The 23,639-nt window shown below is 45.4% G+C and overlaps 1 protein-coding gene across 1 annotated transcript in view; it reads right to left on the reverse strand.

Moving 5' to 3' along the window:
• Positions 1-20,815, reverse strand: part of Rab3ip (RAB3A interacting protein) — a 39,909-nt gene extending 19,094 nt beyond the window's left edge. Inside the window, exons 1-4 of the mRNA XM_028759075.1 lie at positions 20,784-20,815; positions 10,674-10,749; positions 7,798-8,078; positions 5,937-6,195 (exon numbers count right to left, since the gene is read on the reverse strand). Coding sequence (XP_028614908.1) covers positions 5,937-6,195; positions 7,798-8,048 — 510 coding nt within the window. The 5' untranslated portion in view covers positions 8,049-8,078; positions 10,674-10,749; positions 20,784-20,815. The remainder of the gene's footprint in view (positions 1-5,936; positions 6,196-7,797; positions 8,079-10,673; positions 10,750-20,783) is intronic.
• Between the last annotated feature and the right edge of the window lie 2,824 nt (positions 20,816-23,639).

A 23,639-nucleotide genomic window follows, 5' to 3' on the forward strand; every position in this document is an offset into this window, starting at 1 on the left:
GCAGGAAACGCAGTGAGAAGCCAATCTGAAGCAGCTGCACACTGCACCTTCGGCTGCATTACATCCTAGACACAAAGCACATGAGCGGAGATGACAGGAGGACACAGGTCCTTCGCAGGGCTGAGAACGGCCATCCCCAGTGAGTACCACATGCTCCTGTGGAACACCGACTGCAAACAGGAAGACTCCTGGTCCACTCCCTGACAATTGGAGCCACAAGTGTGCCTGTCACTTACTGAGGCAGAACTCTAGACCAGCTGCTGACTACCTACCACAGCAGCGTGACTCCACCCAAGCACCAGAGGCCCTCAAGAGCTTGTGCTATCTGCCTCTGCAGAGTCCGGTCAGTCTCCCTCCCACTCCCCAGCCTGGTCCAAGCCATCTGAACTCTTTCCCCACAAATGACCATTGTTTTGTCTGCTTCAAGGTCCAGCTCAGCCGACCACAAATGAGGTAAGACGTGTACTGTGCCCCGTGAGTACTTTTAACATCTGCACTCTTCCTTGTCAGTGCCCTGCATGGTAACTCTTCCCTCCTTCAACAAACGCTAACTTTACGTTAATAAATCAGGCCAGCGTCCTGGTGCCAGAGGGCAAGCTGGAGAGCTAATGCGTGGTTTTCACGAAGTCCCAGTCCACTGAGGGCTCAAGACCTCTCAGGCAGACTCACAAGGGACTCTGTAAGTAAGGATGGGTGTTTGTCAGGGAATGAAAGAGTCCCAAACAGAAGGTGGGAAGCAGTGTGTCTCACAGTAGAGGATGAGGCACAAGGTGGAGCTAAAGAGACCTGTTTGGAGCAGCCTTGAAAGGCAAAGTAAGAAACAGGACTTACCTTAAAGCCAAGGGGAATCATCAGAGAGAGATAGAGCGGGAGTCCCTGACCCGTTCTAATCCAGGAGGCAGCCATCAGGTCTGCCATTCAGAATGCACCACTTGTACAGTGTGGCTAAGGTATTGTTTTAAACCCCTGGAGACAGAGATCACAGTAATTCCTCTGATGTTTTAGCCAGTGACATGGATTTAGAATGAGAATGTGGAGAAGGAAGGTGAGGGACGCCTAACCTAACATCAGGGCTCTAGGACAAGCACTCTTCAACAGTGCTAAGACTTTACCTCCTCTGTATTCCCAGACGGGGACTTGCTACGTCCCACGAGCTGGTCCTAAGACTCTGGGGGTCCAGAAATCCATCTGCAGCTCAGCCTCCTCCCAAAGTAGCTGGGGCTGCACATACATGGCGACTGGTCAGCTGACACCTCATCCCCCTGCCCCAGGGCTAGAGACTGAAGCACCCTCGCCTCGGGCACACAGTGCAATCACTACTGCTCAACTACGCTGTGGAGCTAGCTGGACTTCCTAACTTTTCATCTACTACACACCTCATACACACAGCAAGACAAATGCTGTTCGTGAACGTGATTCCGTGCTGCTTTTCTTCTTAGGGCTGCTGTTCCTGAGAACTTCTTTAAGCTGACAGAGAACAGGTTCTTATCCTGTCAGTCTGGGTTTCCATTTCATTACCTCATTACAGGGAGACACTTTTGAAAGCATTTCACCTAGTAATTAAAATCAACAATAAAGCACTCAACTAGGTTAGCAGGGCAGCACTGATGAAGCTCACACATAAGGCTCATGCATAAGCAGGCCTCTCAACTGTCCTGCTGCTGTCTAACTGGTAGCAATGTTAAGGCCCATGTCGACTTCAGAGATGTTAGGGGGAAGACAGCACAGAGTCAGTGAGGCACACTTACATCTTTCCCGTCTGACTACTAATTTTAATTTAGTGTGGGTTATTTCTTGAGACAAAGCCTCACTCTAGTTCACAGTGGCCTGTAATTTACTATGTAGTCCAGACCAACCTCAAATTCACAGCAATCCTCCTGCCTCAGTGTTCTGAGTGCTAAGATTACAGACATACATCACCAAACCCTGCCAAAGTAAATGAACACAGGGTCATATCTAGTTTAGTCCTGCACAGAACACAGTCAAAAATACTTGTTAATGAAATAGCCTTGTAAATGTTTATCTTTTTCTGGCTACAACTATTATAGAAGGGTCATGCTAACTAAACGGGGCGTGATTCTTGAGTGATTCCCTCTGGCTGCAAGCTTTCCGGCCCTGTTTACTTCCTAACCAATTCCTTTTCTCAGGAAGAACAAGACCTGAAGCTAACATGTCACACCAGAAGGCCTCGAGTTCTTGGTGACTAACGATTAACAGGGACGTTTGTGAGAAACACCTGTTTCTAGGCGTCAACACAATCCTCCTGTTTCAGCAGCTCTGGGATGAAATATGGATATCCACATTTTAGTAACAACATACTAAAGCCAAGCGACATACCCAAGCTGATCTTCAATAACAACCTGGGGAAGGCAGGCCGGACAACTGTAGAACCACACAACAACCCTGCCATCCCATAACTCACTCCCACGAGTGGCTAACTGTTAAACACTGGATTTACTGCTGGACCAAGGCTGGTCTGTACTACGAGATTACAACGCCCAATACAGAAGAACACGGTCACTAACTACTTCATAGGAAAGTCTATCTACTCTGAAGCTCTGCTTCAGCGTACTGTATATATAAAAGATGAAACTCTGTTTCTAATACATTGTCTCGATACTAAGAAACTAGCAATAACCCTATCTAGTATACTATGCATATGTGCCTATTCACACAACAGTATTCCTGCATGCCCATATACACAATCCACTCAAACAACAAAACACAGCAAGACTATGTCACATGCTTTAGATACAATCATAAACAAAATGTACACTCTTCCTTGTGAAGCTCAAAATACCTGATGTGTGTTTGTGAGGAAACGAGAATTCAGAGAAGAGTTGCCAGATAAAGTGCGTAAATGAGCAATATAAAGGGGACAGCTTCCAGGTCTAATCAAGAAAGGTAACAGGGCCCAACTTACCAGTGTCAGATACAACTGAACACCTAGGACTAAGTACATGAGACAATTCTCAAGCCAGTGGGCACTTGTCAACACTGACAGTGATCACCCAGAAGTGGAAGGCAGGTGACGGGAGCCCTGGGTCATCCCAGGAGCAGATGAAGCATTAGGAAGTTTAAAGCATGCACTCAAGAAGCTTAGAGTGAGAGTGGTCACATTAGACAACAAAGCAAACAATGATCTAAAAGGTTCAGACTTTGGACGTGAAAACTAGAGTCCAAAATAGGTTAGATACTGCAGACAGTCAGAACAGCTCCGGGAGCTATGGGAAACTATCCACGGTGAAACCCAAACAGAGCAAAAATTTTTAAAAAGAAAGAAAGAAAAAAAAAAAAAAAAGACTAGAACCCCACAATCTAATGTACATATAACGGAAGTTCAAAAGCGGAGAAAGGAATGTAAGGATTTTTGAAACTGAAGCCAAACTGTCCAAAACTTTAAGAAGACAAAACCCCTATAGACCCAAGAGCACAGCACACTCACTCTAAGTGTGTGTGTGCACATGCACGTATGCACACATCCATGCATGCACACAGACACCACACAGCCCTGAAGAAACTACACTAAAAGGGAAAATCACAGAACTGCTTGCAGAAGATCTCAACACACACAGAGCAGCAGACAGCAGGGGTGACCCCGACTTCCAGTGAAAATGACGTGCCGGAAGATCCCGAAGCAAAACCTTCAATACTCAGAGAGCAGACATACATCAGCCTTCAAGTCTGAACCCTAGGAAAGGAAAAACTACAGTAAAAAGGGACCTTTTCACATATAAAAGAAGGTACCCACATCATACATGGACAGGAAACATGGTCACGGTGCCCTTTAAATAGAAAACAATGCCGGTTAGAAATCTAGATACACATAAAACAAGAGAAACACTGGAAACAACAGCTATGTATAAATCTCTTTAAAATAATCAAGCATTTAACGCAAAGTAAAAGTGTGTGGTGAGATTTAAAACATGTAAGGAAGTGTATGAGATTCACTGCCCAGAGCCGGAAGTGAAGAGAAACACACGGCTAAGATTCTCACGGTGCTTACGGGCCGTGGCCCTCCCTCTGCGGTAGATAGAGGAGACTAGTTCAAAGAGTTCGCTGTCAGCCGTAAACCACCTACTCAGTTAACCCAACAAAAATTAGCCAGTGAGCCAAAGGAAGGAAGACTGAAATTATCAAAAATGAATTAACACAAAAGGAGGAGTAAAATAGGAGACCAGCTAGAACAACAGAGAGACAACAATAGACTTAGCCAAGTGTAAAGAATACTGCATTAAGTACAAATAGCTAAATATACCAGTTAAAGGGCGCATGTCAGCAAAAAGGATAAGTAGTAACAGTTATTTTAAACAGAAAAGTACTAACAAGTTAAAAGGTTGTAAACGGGGCAGATACAAAACGTTCATGGCATAATTGTGACACATAAGTATTCAGAAAATACTTTCATATTCAAATTCCCCTCAAGACTTGAGCCCTACGTTGATATTAAAACTGTATTATATTCATCTTAATAAAATTCAGTCCATGTACAAGCTCAATACAGCATAATCACGGCAGTTACCTCAGTGCAGCTCCAAATACTACAAACTAAAGATTCTCAATGGAGCTAGGAGAGAAGCATGCGCGAACAAAAAACATAAATAAATGAAAAATCAGAAAGCCACATTCTTGAGAAACAGCCACGGTAGCTAGAGGGTGGACACGTGCCTGAACAACATCAAGCATGAAAGAAATAGTGCGTGACATACCTTCTCAATGTTAAAATACAGATTAGTATTGGACCACAACTGTCAAACTTATGTGCATGGGATCCTTCATAAACCGTACTTCTGCCCTCTGTGGGGTCAGGAGCAATACCTGTTTTACTCTTAATATTGATAATCTGTCAGTCTTGCTGGAAGTTTGTCAGTTTTACTGATGTTTTAAAGAATCCATATTTGTTTTATTCCTTTCCCATTTCTCTTGCTGACATCACTGACTCTGCTCTCAGGCTATACCGTTCCCAGTCTTCTGCTCCCTGTGTTTGAACACTACTTGTATTTTTAGGCTGATGAAGTAACACTGTTCATTTCTGACTTTTCCTAGGCTAGAGAGAGGGCTAAACAGTTAAGAATGTCTGCTGCACATCGTGAGGACCAGAGTTGATCCCAGCATACATGAAATCAGCCTAGCATCCTAGCATAAGCCTCTAACAGCCCAGCAGCTCCAGAGAGTGCAGACGACACAGAAGGCTCTGTGGTGCTTGAGATCTTCTATCCTAAACAAGAAAACAGGTTCAAGGAGAGACCCTGCCTCAAAGGAGCAGACAGAGAGTGACAGAGGAAAGTATCCCGTGCTGTCTTCTGCCTCTGCACACACAACGAATGCACCATCCCCCTACACACACACACACACACACACACACACACACACACACACACGCACACACACAAATACGTCCCCTGTCTCCTAATGCTATATACATACTTCTCTCTGCAATTCTGTTTTAGCTGGGGGGGGGGGGGAGGGAGAGGATAATAAGAGCTGGCCATAAATTTGAAGACAAATAGAAATTGTCAAGGAAAGAAAATTCTCCAAATAAAATACAGGCAATGTTCACAACTAGCAGGAGAAAAAATGGCGACATTACTGCAACAGTTCCTCCAAGTAAAACGACCTAGACTGGTGGCCTTCTAGGAAGTGACTCCCAAGCCAATCACATGATTCAGCCATGTGGAATACATGTAGGATTTAACCCATGTAACAGTATTATGGATAAAGCAAGACACACAGCGGTCGGTCCACAGCTTTAGACTCTCGTCCCTCCGGTTCTACTCCCAGGCAGAGCTTCTCTCGGCTCAGGTAATCTCGCAGGCCCACAGACACTGCCCCCAAGGCAGAGCACTGAAGAGCAACACAGCTGTGAGGCTGCTCACAGCTGCCATCCCCAGTAGTCACTTCTAACACTGTCTGGAAGGACAACGTGGGTTTCTTACCCTCTGGGCTTTTGCAAGTTCTTCTTTCAACCTTTCATAGCCCTTCTCTCTAACTTCCAGAACAGATGGGCTTCGTAAACGGGACAGGCTATCCGTGCTCAACCCAAAGATGTCATCATTGCCAGCAGAGGCCTCGGTGACGGTGGCGCCCTGTAGAAACTCCCTCTCTGCATTACAGCTGTCCTTCCTTGAGGTGAACTTCGTAAGCCCTGCTGCCACCGCAGAGGCTACCGATGATGCTGGGTCTGGAACGTGAACGCTGTAAGGAGAGAAAGCTCAGATGGCTTGCAGTGGGCTGGCTCCAGTGAACTCGGCAATCCGCAGCTCATTACAGCAGGTCCCCATATCTGAGACTTCAAGTGCTCAACAGCCAGGTGGCTGATGGCTATCACTTATACTGCACACCACAGAAATACCAGCATCACCACGGAAAGTGCTACTACTTTCTACTTCTCAAGGATGGAAGTCAAGGATTCCAGCCCAAAGGCTAAGTCAGGTCTCCACCTGCTTTCCTAAGGCCCACAAGCCAGAAACAGATGACTGGAAATCAGTAACACTGAAGGACCTGTAGAACTTGTATGACATTTCTGAGGCCACAAGTTTTATTGGGACAGCCGTACTCACACATTTACACACTGTCTGTGGCTGCTTTCACACCATAAAAATAAAACTGAAGAGTTGGAACAAATCCTGTAAGGCCAGAGCTGGAGCGGTGGCTCAGTGGTTAAGAGCACCTGCTATTCTTACACAGGACACAGCACCCGCATGATGGCTGGCAGCCATCTGTGACTCAGTTCCAGGGGATGTAATGCCTTCTTCTTGCCTCGATAAGGTACCACACACATGTAGTACACTGATATACAAGCTAAGCAACCATATACAAAACATAAAAGCAAATAAAATCTTTTAAAAAAAAAAACAAACTCTATGGCCTGCTACTGTAAAAGTAACTTTTATTTGCCTGTAGTAAATGTCCTCTCTGAGGCTTACTGCCTCAGTCTGCTAACCTGGGCCTAGTCCCAGAAGCTTCTAGTTTCCATACAATCTAACCTAGGCCTAGAATGTTCCAGCCTCTGAGATTTTCTGCTGAATAAGCTCATCCTTGCAAGTTCTTTCTGAACTCTGGCTGGCTGGTCAACTCAGCTGTCCTGGCTCAAAACTTTTCTCCATGCTAACTGACTCAATCTGACTTCTCTTGTCTGCTCCTGAATGGCTCTGCTTGGCCTCAAACTAACTCTGGCAGTCTGTTCTAATCTTCGGGCTCATTCTCATTCTCTGGCTTGTTCTGCCTTCAACTGAATCTAGCTTGCTCTCTGTAACGTGTCTCTAGACAACTGTCCCAGTAAACCTGCCTCCTTCTCTCCCTCTGCACTACCTACAGGTAGCTTCCCTCTCCTCTCTCTTCTCAGAGTTGGGCATATTCTACTCTGTCAAATCTTTCTCTGATTTGTCACTTTGTGGCCACTAAATGAGACATCACTTTCAAACACTGATGCTTCCTTCAACAAACTAACTTTACCTTCATTGTTTGGGATTAAAGGAGTGTACCTCTCAAGTACTGGGATTGAAGGTAAGTGCTAGTGCTAACCCAACCACAACTAGAAACACATTCTTTCAGTCAATAACACAATCTCGGGGTTCACAGAGTGATCAAGATATCCTGCAACATGCTAAACCTAAAACATTTTTTCGTTTGGTCATCTACGTAAACTTGCCAATTCCTGGTCTAAAGATTAAAATGCATCATTCTACATGGGCAAATTTATAGTACTCAAACTTTCTAAAAAGAATAATTTAAGACAAGCAAGTCAACTCTTAAAAATAACAATAACCCTAAGTAAGTGAGCTGGTAATCTCCTACCTGATATGAGATGTTTCTGCACAGTTCAGATGCCTCGGGGATGAGTACACAGGTTGTGTAGGAAGATCAGAAAGATTTAAGGCGTTGGCCTGGACAGGCGCAGCGCAGAACGCTGAAGGGTGTGGTCGGTAGATGACGCTCGGGGAGGTAGTCTGGTCTTGGGCTCCTGGGTCACACACACCAAGCAGGTCCGGAGAAGTGGGCGAAGCAAGGTTCACCTCATGGAAGCCTTCCAAGGGGTCGTTAGCCATAGCAAAGGCGTCATCATAAGACAGCCTAAGCTAAACACAGAAGAGTATGGTTATTTTTAGGGACTTACTTCAAAATGAGATCAAAATACATAAGCTGTAAAAGAATCCATATAAAGCAGAAGCTTACAATAAGATACAGTTAAAAAACCAAACAACAACAACAACAAAAAATGTCTAACTGCAAAACATTTACAAAGTGATCTTGTAAAATATTACATGGAAGAGATTTGGGAAAGATGTGGATATATAGAAATGTTGTCGCAGTTGGTACAATTCAAAGGCATGAGGAAGGAAGAAAGAAAAGCTTAATTTCTTCTATACATATTTCATCTATAATCTTGATTAGAAACAGCAGAAACACAGTAAAGATAAGCACATGCGCATTTAGTACAAGAGAGCTTAGGTTCAACTAACTATTCCGTCCCTCTGTTGCCACTTTGGACAAACCAGTGGTTTTTCATCTTGAAATAATTTCAAATTCCATAAGGACTTCAGCTCCTATGAAACAGTCCCCATTATCAGGTGTTAACACTTCTGAGCCACCGAGAATGTTTCAAGCCAGTGTATGTACACAGACACATGGGCTTATACACAGCTGGGTCCAAGGATACTCTTCCAGCTAACATGAAATCACGATCAAAAGCTAGGTGGTAACAACTGATCAAAATTCCCACCAAATGCAACGATGCTCCATTCAGCATCCCTGACTGCTCTGAGACTGAACTTATGGGTCAGGGACAGAATCCAGTCCCAGGCTCTATGTTTTACTTCCCTAACCCAAACGATGGGACAGCCTAACTATTCCCATCTCCTGCCTGTGGTGAGCACTGAAGAAGACAGTCCCTTAAGGCACTCGAGAGCACCACGCTCCTGTGAAATGTTTATTTCACACCGTTAATAACAAGTACACTTTGATTTCTACATCAGCAGAAAAATACTTTGTACAGCATTGTTTAATAATTTTACAAAGTTTATACAAAAAACATAAACCATGTCTTTCTCAAGTTGTTCTTAGTGTTAACTAAGAATCTTATAAACCATTCTTTGATTTTTTTTTTCCTACAAGGAAAAGTCCAGACTGCCCTTCCAGTCCTTCCTATAGCATCTCTCGGATGACTGTGAATGATTCTTCTCTGAGCTTTAAAGCCAAACACCAGCTGAGTGCATCACTTCTTCCACAAAATACACAAATGCTCGTAAGCTGAAAACTTTAATTATCCCCTATCGCCAATAAGAAGCCTTAAAAAAAGAGACTAAAGAGTGCACAAAGTCCAGAAAGACGACAGCAGAGACAACATTAACACTCTCAAAATTACAGATTACTACATGGCTGTGTGTGAATCACCAACATTTTACCAACTAAATCTAAACGCCCAACTTAAAGTAAGTAAATTTACTCACATATTTATTAACAGCAAATGACAATTTGAGCCCTCAGAGTTTAATTCATGCAAAAATATTTACTATGCCAAATGAAAGCTCAGATAATACTTCCTAATTTGTTTATCAAAAATAATCATTTTCATTTTTTTATATATTTCACTCACAAAATACAGCCAGGGAGGTTATACTGTAAGTATATATTTCATTTTGCTGTGAGTATAGTTCACTAATTAATTCATGATAAGGTTAAAAAAAACCCCTGAACTGTGTTCCCAGTAAACTGACTTTCTGTCTCTTGTGTGTACAGAAGTGTGTACATACGGACCATTATGCTCATCCGCCCAGCACCGTCCCTCATCCCTCTCCACTCCTGTCGGCTTTTCTCTTCACAACCAGCCCCTCCTATCCCAGGCCCTCATTTTATCTGTGCAGGGCTTGTCTTACGCAGGTAGCCACAGGAGCTGAGCCCAGCACTGCGACAGCCACAGCCTCCATATCCAGAGAGCAGCTCTGGCGGGCCTCTCCACCCTCCATGGTCCCTATTGCTTCTCTGCACTAACTACTGTTTCTCTGACCCATACAGGGAGCTGCACTAGCCTATGGCTAGTAACACAAATATTTAGGAGGCAGTTGGCTGCACATCCCACTTAGCAAAATGTCAGGACTACGATGTTCTCTGCTAGGGCATGTAACGTCCCCAACTATAGCTTTGTGACCACGTTTACAGTATCCATCATTTTTCTCACCCAGGGAGCAGTCCTCGAATCCAGTCAGAGGAGACTGGTTACCCACAACACTTGCTGCTGCCGCACCAGTGGACGTGACCTGATTTATGGGTCAGAACTGTAGCCTGCAGGATCGACAGCTGGCTCAGACCTTTGACTTCCTCCCCACCACTTCCCCACAGGAGACTACACCTTCTGACACTATGAACAACACTAGCCAGCAGGAAGGACACTGGCTAGCTCTCTAACTCGGGGCCAGTCTGCTTTCTCTGTCCTTTATACAGTGTGTGGTGTCTTCCTTCAGCTGAGGGCTCTTACCACCTAGATCTGGGAGTCAACCAAGAGCAATGGCAGTGGCCTGTATTTAAACTGACACTTTATCGGTAACTACAATCCTTCCTTTGTATCCTCAACTTTGTATACCCTAAAGGCTCACCAAATTGCAAAATATAACAGCATCTTAATTTCTAGGAATGCAAAATGAGATAGCTCTTCTGGAAGAAAAGTGTGGCAATACCTAGAAAGACGACAGGTTCGTGCGGCATGTGGCCCAGCATGCTCTTAGGGCTGCAGCCCAAGGATGAACAGGCAAACTGGAAAGACAAACAAAGATAAATGCGTCATTTGTAAGAGCAGAAGACTGACTTTGTGAGGCCAGCCTAGTTACTCAGTCCAAAAAGATACTTAGTACCCACACATGGGAATGACCTTGTGGATATGCTGGTAAGTTTAAAGCAGGAAGAACAGCCATATATTTAAAGACGTTAATCACTGCACACATGTAGAGGACAGGAGACAGCTTCTTCTATGCTGTGGGGAGCTGGGACCCAACAGAGACTCGTCAGGTTTGCTCACCGCTGCATGAGCTACTTCTAAATAAATGTAGCTAGGGCGTAAAAGCACAAACTTATTATGTGTACGTGAACCATACATGACTGTACTACAGCGTACACACATACACTGTAAAACACACACTGGTAGTCAGAACTGGAGGGCTGCACTACAAACAGGACCAAAAGCGTTCTCTCAGGTGGGAGGGCATCCAGGCCAGACTTGTCTCACTGAATTTCTACAGGTTTGAATTGTAACTGGAAACTGAAGGGGAAACCTGAGGGATCTCTGGAAAGTCGGTTGGATGGTGTTTTGCTGGGGCAAACACGTGAAGGAATGTTTCGTTAACGTGGACTCAGGTGTGAAAGGCCAGGAAGACTCGTGAAGGAACGCTTCACTGAAGCAGACACAGGAGAGAGGCTGTTCTGCTAAGGCAAGCACGTGAAAGGACACGTGATGAAGGATTCTTTGCTAACAACACGCATGTATTGGTACTCCTTGCACTGAGTAGTTGTGCTGCGTTTGTCAGGACTCCGTAGAGAGAAACGTCTGGTGGTGTGCTGCAGTTCTTGCTGCTTCCACAGACCCCGGCTGATTGGATGCACGTGCTGAGACAAGGCACATGGAGGGCACGTGATGTTTGGAGGATATAAATATGACTCCACGGAGTGACGGAGACAGAGCTTGCCTTGCCGGTACAGCTAGCTGTGCGCCGCCTGTGGACCTAGCATCTTTGCTGATCTTCACTTCCCCCGAGAGGCTGAGGACTTCTCCTGGTGTCCCTCCTGGTCCCTCCTGCTGACTTGTGCTGAGGCTGAGGCCCAGCTGTCTCTCCTACGTCGTGCCACCACTGCTGACTCGTGTTTGCTATCCTGACTCTACGGAACCGGACTGCTGGTGTATCTGTGAGGTGTCTGCAAGTGGATCGAGCTGCCACTGCTAACCTGTGAACTTCGAAAAATCTTTCTAAACAGGGGAACAGGTCCACTTCCCCCATATCCTTCCTTTTCCACTACCTCTGGTGGGTGGTGGGCCACAAGGGAGGTTAAAGCATTTAAGAACCATCATAAGGTTTGAAAAACATTAAAGTTACTAGGAAACCATAAGAATATTAATTTTTTAATCTCTGAAAGTAAAAATGCCTAATATAAAGATGGTGGCTTAATCATGAAAAAGTAAGTACGTCATGTGATTTTAAAACAAGAAAGTAAATCCTAAAAATGTTTTCTAAGGACAAAGGTAGTAAAAATATTATCAGTTATTTCCAGTGATCAGATTAGCAGTAATATTGATGCTTTTATTCTAAAACGATTATACATATAAAATCAAGCAAGTTATCTTAATGACATTTGTGGCCAAGATGTTTTTAGATACGACAAAGGTTTAGTAAAAATGCAAAAAAGTTAAATCTTAAAGAGTCCTTAAACTATGATCTCCACTTCTTCCCTCTGTGGCAGATCTGCTAGAGAGTTTGAGAACTACACTGCTGCTCGCTGACTGAAGATCCTAACGCCCTTGTCTCTGCTGTCATCTTAGTAGCTATTGTGAGCCTTGTCTAGACCCAGTGAACTTATATTTATTAAAATGTTTTTTTTTAAAGTATTTTCCTCATGACCTAAGCCAGATGTATTACATACCAGAATGTAAGGATGAATTGATTTTTCTTTTATTTACCAGTTTTAAAAATAATGAATTGATCCCTGTGTGTCTTCAGTGTGTCCTAAATGCCACAGAAGACACAGAGGGCAGGGCTGGAAAAGGCTCAGTCCGTAAAGAGCTAGGCCCCAGAATTCATGGGAAAGGTGGGATGTACTGGTGTGCTTGTAATTCCACAAGGGGTGGGGCGGGGAGACAAGAGGACTCCTGGGGCTTTCCCCTGGAGCTCCCTGTAACCCCCACCCCAGGCGAGCAGCGTAGCCTGCAGGGCAGCTCCACACTAATGAAAGACTCTGTTTCAAAGAATAAGGTGGATGGTACCTGAGTCACATCCAAGATCCACTTTTGGCCTCTACACACACACACACACACACACACACGGGGGGGGGGGGGGGGAGAGGGGTGGAGAGAAAGAACAGGAAGGACAAAGAATCCACTTATAAGAGTGAAAGCCCTCCTCCACCCCAGCCACACTAAGAAAAACCACAGGAAGACAAAGGTCTTGGCAGGATGCTCAGGTGTTCAAGGTATGGACTCAAGCACTCATGAGAAACAAATGCAAGGGCTAACCCATGTAAGACACTGGGGAGGGGCGTTGACTCTGCTTCTGTTAAATTACCAGAACAATCCCATGCACGCCAGGATCTCACATCTCTCTACCCTGGCTTCTACCTCAACAGATGAAAATTGAGAACCATGGCAGGTCATAAAACCACCCGGAGGAGAATGTCTGCATGCGATACTTCTGTTCTGCTGATACACTTCGACAGTTTAAAGTCAAGTCATCTTAGGAGTAACTTAGCTCTGGGATAGAGAGGGCCTGCTGCTTTGCAGAGGACCTGGGTCTGCTTTCAAACACCAGCATGGTTCTTACAACCATCTGTTACTCGATCCAGGAGCTCTGACACCACCTTCTGGCCTCTGAGGGCACTGCATGCATGTGGCACATACATCTGTGTGCAGGTAGACAAAAGCTGATTCCTAATCAAGGAAAAAATGATCAGAACAATACGTTCTGAACACTAATACGCTCTCGGTGGTACTGTGTTTCCTCCTAGACGTCAGTATTTCCACACCAGAAGCAGCAGTCAACCTCTGCTGAAAGTTAACAGGGAAATGAAGAAAGTCCCATGTATTAACTGATTAAATGATGTCTAGCAAAAGCCAAACTTCTTACAAAAATGACATTTTTCTAAGTAAAATCCACACCTGAAAAGAAAACCAAAGTATCACTAAGATAACTCAAATCATCAGGTTAAGAGTTATTGGTAAAACAGTTTCCATGAAGTATCTTAGAAGTTGGGCATGCTAACACACACCTGTAATCCCAGCATTCTGGCTAAAGCTGGAGAATCTTCAGTATGAGACCAGCCTGGGCTACATAAGAAAACCTAGTCTTTTTAAAAAATAGTATCTGAGCACAGCAATAAAATACATACAGATGGTTTAAATGACAGCTACAAACTCAAGACATATTAACAGTCCAAGTGAAACTTAAACACACACACACTTTCCCATTAACAGCATATTCCTGATCTGACTTCTCTCGACAAGTGAGAAGTAGGAAAAAAACTACATTCCCACATCAACAACTACACTTCAGAAATAGGCAAAGGTTATACAGCATCAGAGAAGAAACATTAATGCCTCAACAGGAAAGCTACGGATCTCAGGGTTTTTATTTTTTTCTAAGTTTTTTATATATAATTTATTTATTATGTATACAGTGTTCTTCTTGCATGTACACCTGCAGGCCAGAAGAGGGCACCAGATCTCATTACAGATGGTTGTGAGCCACCATGTAGTTGTTGGGAATTGAACTCAGGACCTCTGGAAGAGCAGCCAGTGCTCTTAACTTTTGAGCTATCTCTCTAGCCCTTAAATTTTTTTTAAATTGTTATTATAACTGTGTATGATGTGAGTGTGTGCAATCATGAGAGTGTAAAAGGTCAGAGGTCAATTTCCATAAGCTCCAGGCTAATCCAGGCTATAGAGTGAGACCTTGCCTCAAAACACCAAAAGGGATTATAAGTATTCTTTTCTTCTTTCAATTCATTATTTACCAACCACTGAAAGATGTAGGATGTAGTAAGGACTAGAAGGAAGGGCCATATATCCCCACACAGATGCTTTTTGTTCTTTTTTCTTTTTTTTTTTTTTTGAGACAAGGTCTCGCTAGGTAGCCCTTGCTGACCTAGAATTTCTATGTAGACCAGTCTGGCCTCGAACTCAAGAGTTCCACCTACCTCTGCCTCTAGAATGCTGGAATTATAGGAGTGTGCTACCACACCTGGCACCTGGCAAGGTATTCTTTTAATTCTCAGATGACTTTCTGAGTTACCATGACTTTTTAAAGAATGGCTCCTGACAGTAAAAATTAGTTTGCTACTTCAAGAGTGTGTCATAAATTGAAGTGTTACAAATGGCACCTCCTAGTCCACTTCCTTAAACACCTCCATCTGACTTGCAGTATGTACACAAGTATGGCCACCAGCTTCAGCCTCCGGCACATCCTGAGGCCAAGGTCTAAGAACGGATCAGTGGGCAGACTCTACAGACACCGTGGGCGGTCAGAGCCATTGATTACCCTGCAGGCACAGGCAATGAGGGAAAAGGGGAAAGCAATCTCTCCAGGGAGAGTAGACTAACTTACCTGGTAAATGCTATGTAGGAGTCCACAAGTTTGGGAGGCAGGGAAATAAGACAGGACGCTCAGGGAGTAAGGGTCTAACAGGAAGGAGAGCAGCTAAGGAGAGAGGGACGGTAGCCAAGCAGGGATGGCAGCTAAGGGGCAGACCATCAAATGTTCACTTAACAGGAAAACGTTGCTTGTGTTTATCCTCAAGAGTCAGACCTGCATCCTGGAAGGCGTAGCCAACCTATAACACATTCGTTAGGAACAGGGACTTCAAGGTAATAATGGCTTTAACTGGAGGCAACTGGCTGAAATGGCTACCACAGAGGGCTACATATACTATAAAGGTTGGATCAATGTCAAGGTCATATCCTAGACATATCTAGAATATCTAGAATGGGAGTTTATTTCTATCTGCATACACACACACTCTGGCTGAACATCATGGCATCCCTTTAAAATGGTCCCAATCCTCATTTTACCGGGACAGACACATTCATTACTCAAGGTCAATAGTCAACAAATAGGAAGATGCAAGTCCTAACTGACTCCACTACATTAAAGACATAGTTAATGGAGAATCTGACTGAGACAGGAGCAGAGGACAAAGCCAGGACAAAGATTTCTAAGGTCTCTGACCACACCAACCCTAAGAGATGATGGACGTCCACAGAGAGAAATGGGAACATCTCAACTCTTGTTACTTTCTAAAAAACACCAACAGAACTTTCCTCCAACGAAGCTGTTGACACCAAAGCTGGTCACTGCTGTTTTGTGTCCTTTTTCTCCTTCTCCTCTTCTTGGTTGCTGTCCTCATGTCTTCCTGAATTTCCTACTCTGTTGACTTTTTTTTGCCTTTAGAGTTGCCATAGTGTGTGTGTGTGTGTGTGTGTGTGTGTGTACGTGTGTGTCCCTGTGCATGTAGGGACTGGAGGACAATACCCCTGGTGTTGCTACTCAGGCAACATTCGCCCTGCTTTGAGGAAGGGTCATCAATTATGCTAGGCTAGGCTGCTTGGCAAGTTTCAGAGATCTGCGTATTTCAGCCTCCCTGACACTGAGATCCCAAGTGCAGCTACCAGACCAAGCTTATAATGGTTAGAATGAGTAATGTCCCCCCCCACAGGCTCTCGTATCTGAACACTTGGTTCTCAGGTGTTTGGGGGACACTGTGCTTAACTGGGGGTTAGTGTCAGGAGCACTATGTCCTGTACACACTCTCTGCTTCATGCCTGTGGTTAAAGATGGGAGATTTCAGCTTCCTGCTCTAGTGCCTGCTGTCGTACTGTCCCTACCAATAGGAATTCCTAGTCTGCTGGAACTATAATCCAAAGTAAACTCAACTATAACCTGCTTTGGTTGTGGTACCACAGCAACATAAAAGTATCTAATACATGGTTTTTCACATGGTTCTGGAGAACAAATGCAGGCAAGCGTTTTACTGACTGAGCCTTCTCCACAACAACCCTTACAGGACTGCATAACGCACAACATGTAAAGCAAACAGTAGCCTGATTTTACTAAAGTCAGTATTTCCTGTGTCTTACTCAACCATTAAAAATGAATTAAATCTACCATTTGTGGTAACATCAGTGAAATAGGTTAGGCCCAGAAAAATAAAGATTTCCATTTTCCCAGTTAGTGTAAAACTTAAAACGCTGATCTTTGTTAACTACAAGCAACAAGTCTCTCACAAACCCCGGCCATTCTGCTAACCCCTCTCTTCCTCCTCTAAGTCGTCTTGGTCTGTGGCTGTAGCTATTGGGCCATGCTTCCAAATCCAGATGTCAGTCTCCGTGGGACTATATACAGTTTAAGTATAGTAACTACCTCCTTCAGCTCTATGGTGAAAGAGAGAACGGGAGTGGGAGGGGGGGAGACAGCAGGATAATTAGAGCTGCCAAAGCACCCTCCCCCCCCCCATAGGCCCCTCAACTCTCATTCTGAACACTTCACGGCAATTTCTGCTGTCAGCTCAATTTCAATGGATTATCCAGTGCAATCCCTCCCGGGTACCAAGCCCAATGCTAAGCTCTAAATGGAGTTAGGATAAAGTAAAGCCTGCTGTCCAAGAGCTCACAGAACGGCCTTTCCAAGCATGTATCCAGCACACAACACACGACTTTAAGCCGAGCACTCACCAGACAGAGGCAGGCTGATCTCTCTGCCTGGTTTACAAAGCCAGTCCCTGGGCAGCCAAGGCTGCACATGGAAACTCAGTCTCAAAGAAACGAAAACAAAGAAAGAAAAGAAAAAAGAAAAGAAAAAAGTATAAATGTAGAGTAAATATCAAAATTAATAAATGAAGGTGTACAGTATAAGTAAGTTTTCAACATTATCTAAGCAAGGGAAGGAAGATTACGTATAAGTATGTATCCAACCCTACAGAAGCCTCTCTAGCGTGACGGGGTGGAAGTTAAATAGAGCATTGCAACAAAGGAGAAACCAGTTAAATGAGTTTTCCAAAACCCTGAGATTTGACTTTTAAGGTATCAAGTAGATACAGTAGCAAAATTTGTTGGCCTGCATTGTACTGGCCAAATGTTTAGCTTTAAAGTGTATCTTCCTGAACAATATATTCTGTCACTGCCTTAACCCACACCTGTACCTACCTACTATTCATCTCCGCTTCCACCCCAGTACCCAAGTACCGTAGACCTTTGTTTGAATACTCAACAAAATGTATACATAGATTTTCACATGCATACATGTGTGAGATATATACACACACACATGCTATATATATGTATATATAGTGTGTGTTACTATATATGTATATATAGTGTGTGTGTGTGTATCCTCCTAAATTGCTTCTGTTTTATTCTGGCAGAGGCTGTTGCGTTTTGCATCCTAGACACTGAGCTTGAAGCAGCACAGCCTAAGCAAACTCCTCTACCTCTGAGCTGTATCCCAGCCCCCTCTAAGTTTTGAGGGCCATATTATATAGTATATAGGAGCATCATAAGTTCCTATCTTCAACTTTTTACAGCTTCCTTTAACCCCTACTGGCTTGCAAAGTAGATTCCTCACTGAATATTTTATTTAAAACCCTCTGGTGACATAAGAATTACATATTACATTCATATAACGATCTCATAAAAGCTAGATTAAAAACAATTTTTCAGCATTACGACCTACAAGATGAAGTGGCAGAGCAGTAATTAAGACCAGGTAATCCTTCAAGCATGAACTGGTGGGACATGGTGACTGAGAGCAAACAACCCCAGCGTCACAACCCACACCACAAGAAGCCATGGGTTGATGACGGTTGCCAGCCCTGTGACTGACGCTGCCTGACTTCTAATCGACCTGTCACTTAAGCAGCTATATGATCCCGGCTAAGCCACACAACCACTCAGGTATCGATTTCCTCAACTACCGAGAGGCAAGGGGATACAAATGACCTATCTCTTGGTTGGTGTGGGTCAAGGAGCTGGAGCACACTTAGATGAGGACTTCGAACTCAGTTCACAGTGGCAACAGTGACGTCACCATCATCGAGACACTTGGGTTTTTGATCAGACAAACACCACCTTCCACTGGCCTGCTCTCTTAGCTCAAAGCTCTTTTGTAAGAAGGCACAGACCAGTGGCCTAAGGAACAACAGAGTTTAAAACGACATTTGGGGTTCTCAAATAGCTTTTAATACTAGCTTTTCAATCAGTCACTATAAATGACAACTATGTACTACAAAGCTATCTATAACCTAAAAAGGGCCTGAGGACTAACGAGTCAAAGTCGCCTCAAACACCAGGCACAGTGCCCACGCAGGCTACAGCCAGACTAACGCTTCTTCCTTCCTCCCTCCCCCACATCTCAATGGAATGCCTAGTTAAACTCATATCTTTTTCAAGTTCATGTTGGGGTGAAACACAGGAAAGGGCCAGCTACTGACATTGCAATATGTTTCTACATAGTATGCTCAGTAAATGAGTTACTGAAGGTCGCATGCTTGCTGAGAGAGGGTCCTGAAAGTCAGGCCGTTTTCGTTAGAGCTAAGTCTCCAGTGACACCTGCTCAGCAGAGAAGCGAGGTTGACCTAACTCATACAATACATACAAGAATAATGGCCAAGTTTCCATTCTGCCACGGCGTAAAATTGAGGGGCGGCCTAATCCTAGGAATTTTTCCATTAAAAAAAAAAAATATTTGTAGCGCATCCAGAGTAGAGGCATAAAGAAAATCTGAGGCAAAGAATATGTTTCAAAGTATAGAATTACACCGATTCAAAAGTACAGCTTCATTCAAACAGAGACATCAGAACTCCACAAGGCAGATGAACGCCAACCAGACCATGGAAGGTGAGATTCATTCGACAGCACAGATGACTTGCTATGTGACAAGGACAATGAAGCGTTTCATCAAGCGCGCTCATTCACAAAAGTATGCATTAATTCAAAACATCGTTGGACCGGAGAGAGAGAAAAGTTGAAAGATGTCTGTTCTTATAGTTAAGAATGTATTGCTGAGTAAACCCGTGTAACTGTTAAGTTCCTGTGATGTGTTCTCCTGGGGCCTTTAAGAGTAGATTCAGAATGCAGTGTCTATTCAAACATGAAAAGTCCTCTGGAAAAAAACGCACCGTCCTAGTAAATAAATAACACACGCTAACTGAACAAGGCCCCATAAAACTGGTGAAATATTTAACAGTATCAAATATTTACAACGATGGGCTGCATACTTACCCTGCCTCCTTTTCCCTCTCGATTCATTGTTTAAAAAAACAAACAAGCAAAAAAACAAACAAAACAAAACTTAAGAACAGTGTAATGAACAGAAACCGGGTCTTTCAAGAGATTTACAATAGAAACGGTTTGTTTTAATCCTCTTATCGGGCCTCTCCTCCAATTATGCAATAATTCCAGAGGGGGAAAAAAAATCACAGGGCTTTTTCCTTGACACGGGGGACACTGAGGAGTGTATAAACAGGTAGGCTGGGAACAGGCAACATTTCCTTGAAACTAAAGCGCCTCTGGGGCAGCGGCTCGAACTCGGAGCAGAGTGCTCCAGCCAGCCATTACGGATCGATGTTTTAATCTCCGACAACTGGCAACTCTTCGCGTGCTGCAGCGTCCACCGGGCACCATCCTCTCCCCAGCCTCGCTTTTCCGCGGGCGGCGGGGGCGAGCGGCCCACGCAGCGAGGGGAAACCGGTGTTCTCCCACTCACTCCCGACGTCCGGACTCCCCAAGTCAGGCCGGGCCGAGCGCGGAGGAGAACCCGGGAACCGGCGACCCCCGCACATCCTCGGCCAACCGCGCCGCCCGCGACTTGAGCAACTCCGCGACCGAGGCCGCGCGGGCCGCCAGGTGAGCGCCGGGAGCGCCGCCGCCGCCCTCCGGGTCCCCGGGGCTCCGCAGTGGGGCGGGCGGTGTCCGCGCCCTCCCCGTCGCCTCCTGCACCTGCCCGGCCGCGCTCCGGGGCCGGCGGGACGAGGGCGCGAGGAGAGGCGCCGAGGGGGCGGTGCTCACGCCGCCCGCCTCTCCCTCCCGCCGCCGCACTCACCTGCCGGACCCGCCGCGGCCGCCGCCCGCGCTCGCCGGCGCTCGCAGAGCCGCAGGGTGCGCGTGCCCGGCTCCGGAGACGCGGAGGACGGCGGCGGACGGACGCCGCTCCACTCCGCCGCGGCGGGCGCACTGCGAGGGAAGCCGAGGGAGGGAGAGCCGACTGCGCCTGCGCCGAGCGCCGGGCGGGGAGCGGCCGTCCCCCCTCCCCCCACCGGCCAGGGAGAGAGGGCGGGGCTGGAGGCGGGGCCAGGAAGGAGTGGTGAGGTGGGGGCTCGCGCGCTGCGGCGCCCCCTGGCGCCAGGAGGGGCTCGGTGCAGGCTATCCCGGGCGCGCGGAGTCCGTGGTCCCTCCAAGGCGGTTTCCCTGGGAACCACTCCGGCTGGAAACCCTGGGGCTGCCTTGGAGGGTGCTGAGCTCTCCTGGGATGGAAAGAGGCTATGGATTGTGAATTGAGCAGTTCGAACAAGCAGAACCGACCTGAGATTCCGCGTCCGTGGATACCTGAAGCTGGAGTGGGAGGTTAGGGGGACGCGGAGACGGGGTGGGGGGGAGTGGAGCTGGTAAAACCCAGATCTTTCCTCTTGCAGTTTCCAGAGGCCTTCTCTCATCTTTTTACGGGAACTATTTTAATTGTTTTGTTTTGTTTATCAAACTTCCATCCCACATTCGGGCTTCCAAGTTGGAAAAAACAAACAAAGTACAGACAGAATCAAGCCCTGAAAATGTAACCCCGTGGGGTGGGAGGGGAGAGGTGAGCAGTCATCCTCGGTATTTCCACCAATGTTTGTGATACTCAGAGGCAGCGGCTGTCATTCTGTGTTGAGTACACCTAGGAGGTGGTAATAAAAACTAAATTAAGTGTGTGGTCCCTGTGACCATCCACCTACGTACCGACCTCAATGACCTTAGGTGAGTTCATCGCCAATAACGCCAATCTTCTCCCTGATAATTGGAAATAAGAATGCCTACCTCATCAAGGTTTCGAGAGTTAAATGGTTTAATATATGTAATCAGTGTACCTCACCACAGAGTGTCGGGTGAATGTAACCCTCTTACAATCCAACAGAAACATAGAAGTGATTAACTATTTAGTAACTCATCGCTAACTTATCATCAATTCTTATCCGTTCCCGAAGAATTATTAAATGCATCTTGTTTCAAAGAGCCTTCATCATTTGTAGACTCCTGACTTCCCTCCTTAATGCTAGGTTGTCTATGAAACATTTATTATATTCGTCTCTGCACCTTCTGTGAGACAGTCACACACACACACACACACACACACACACACACAGACTTTTTACCATGTGTAGTCGGTAATTACTTAACCCAGGCTTTGTTGCTTTGTCTCTGATGCTCGCTCCCCACCCAGCCCTACCTCTATTAAGAGTTCACATCTTTACCTGTGATCCCAGACCACCTTATTTCAGTGATTCTCAACCTTCCTAACTCTGTGACCCTTTAATACAGTTCCTCACACTGTAGTGACTCCCCAACCATAAAATTATTTCTATTGATACTTCATAGCTGTAATGTTGCTACTGTTATGAACTGTAATGTAGATACATGTGATGTCTTAGGCGACCCCTGTGAAAGGGTCGTTTGATCCGGAAGGGGTTGCGACCCACAGGCTGAGAACTGTGCTTTAACTCTTGCTGCTCACATTCCACATGAACTGTAAGTAGACTTTCCTCTCTTTTCTCTGTAGTCTGTGTCTTGAAAACAGGCCCTCTGCCTGGCGGAGGAGAATTCTGTAAATGTAGGAAGAGGGGATGTTTGACACACAGGTGGAATGCTCTATTTGGTGTGTACTGGCTGGTTTTATGTCAACTTGACACAAGCTGGAGTCATCACAGAGAAAGGAGCCTCCCTTGAGGAAATGCCTCCATGAGATCCAGCTGGAAGGCATTTTCTCAATTAGTGATCAAGGGTGGGAGGGCCCATTGTGGGTGGGGCCATCGCTGGGCTGGTAGTCTGGGGCTCTATAGGAAAACAAGCTGAGCAAGCCAGGGGAAGCAATCCAGTAAGTAACATCCCTCCATGGCCTCTGCATCAGTTCCTGCTTCCTGACCTGCTTGAGTTCCAGTCCTGACTTCCTTTGGTGATGAACAGCAATGTGGAAGTGTAAGCTGAGTAAACCCTTTCCTCCCCAACTTGCTTCTTGGTCATGGTGTTTGTGTAGGAATAGAAACCCTGATTAAGACATGGTGTATAGCCAGGTGGTGGTGGTGCATGCCTTTAATCCCAGCACTTGGGAGGCAGAGGCAGGCAGATTTCTGAGTTTGAGGCTAGCCTGGTCTACAGAGTGAGTTCCAGGACAGCCAGGGCTATACAGAGAAACCGTGTCTCAAAAACAAAACAACAACAAACAAAAAGACATGGTGTATGCACATTTGGAGGCTCGGCTCTTTAATTTATTCAACATAAGACTCCAGGTATCATGAGTCTACAGAAGACAGTGATGCTAACATGCGTGAGTCCCACAGTGACCCGCATGCACACGTACGACAAGATCATCTGTAGTCTTGGAGAGTGAGATCTAGCAATGTCTGAGAATGAGAGGAGTTACTCTAGTGTTTTGACTAGAAATGGCCCCCAGAGGCTCATATGTTTGAACTTGGTCATTGCGAATAGCACTCCTTGACAGGGACTAGGAGGTGTGTCACTGGAGGTGAACTTTGAGATTTCAAGAGCCTAAACCAGACCCTGAGTCTCTCTCTTCCTGCTGCCTGTGGATCTGGATGTAAGTCTCTCAGCTCATTCTCTAGCTCCATGTCTGCCTGCATGCTACCAGACTCCCCTCCATGACCATAATAGACTACATCACTGAACCTGTAAGCCAGCCCCAATCAAA

This window comes from Grammomys surdaster, unplaced genomic scaffold, assembly GCF_004785775.1.
Source record: "Grammomys surdaster isolate TR1022 unplaced genomic scaffold, NIH_TR_1.0 126271, whole genome shotgun sequence".
NCBI classification, from domain to species: Eukaryota; Metazoa; Chordata; class Mammalia; order Rodentia; family Muridae; genus Grammomys; species Grammomys surdaster.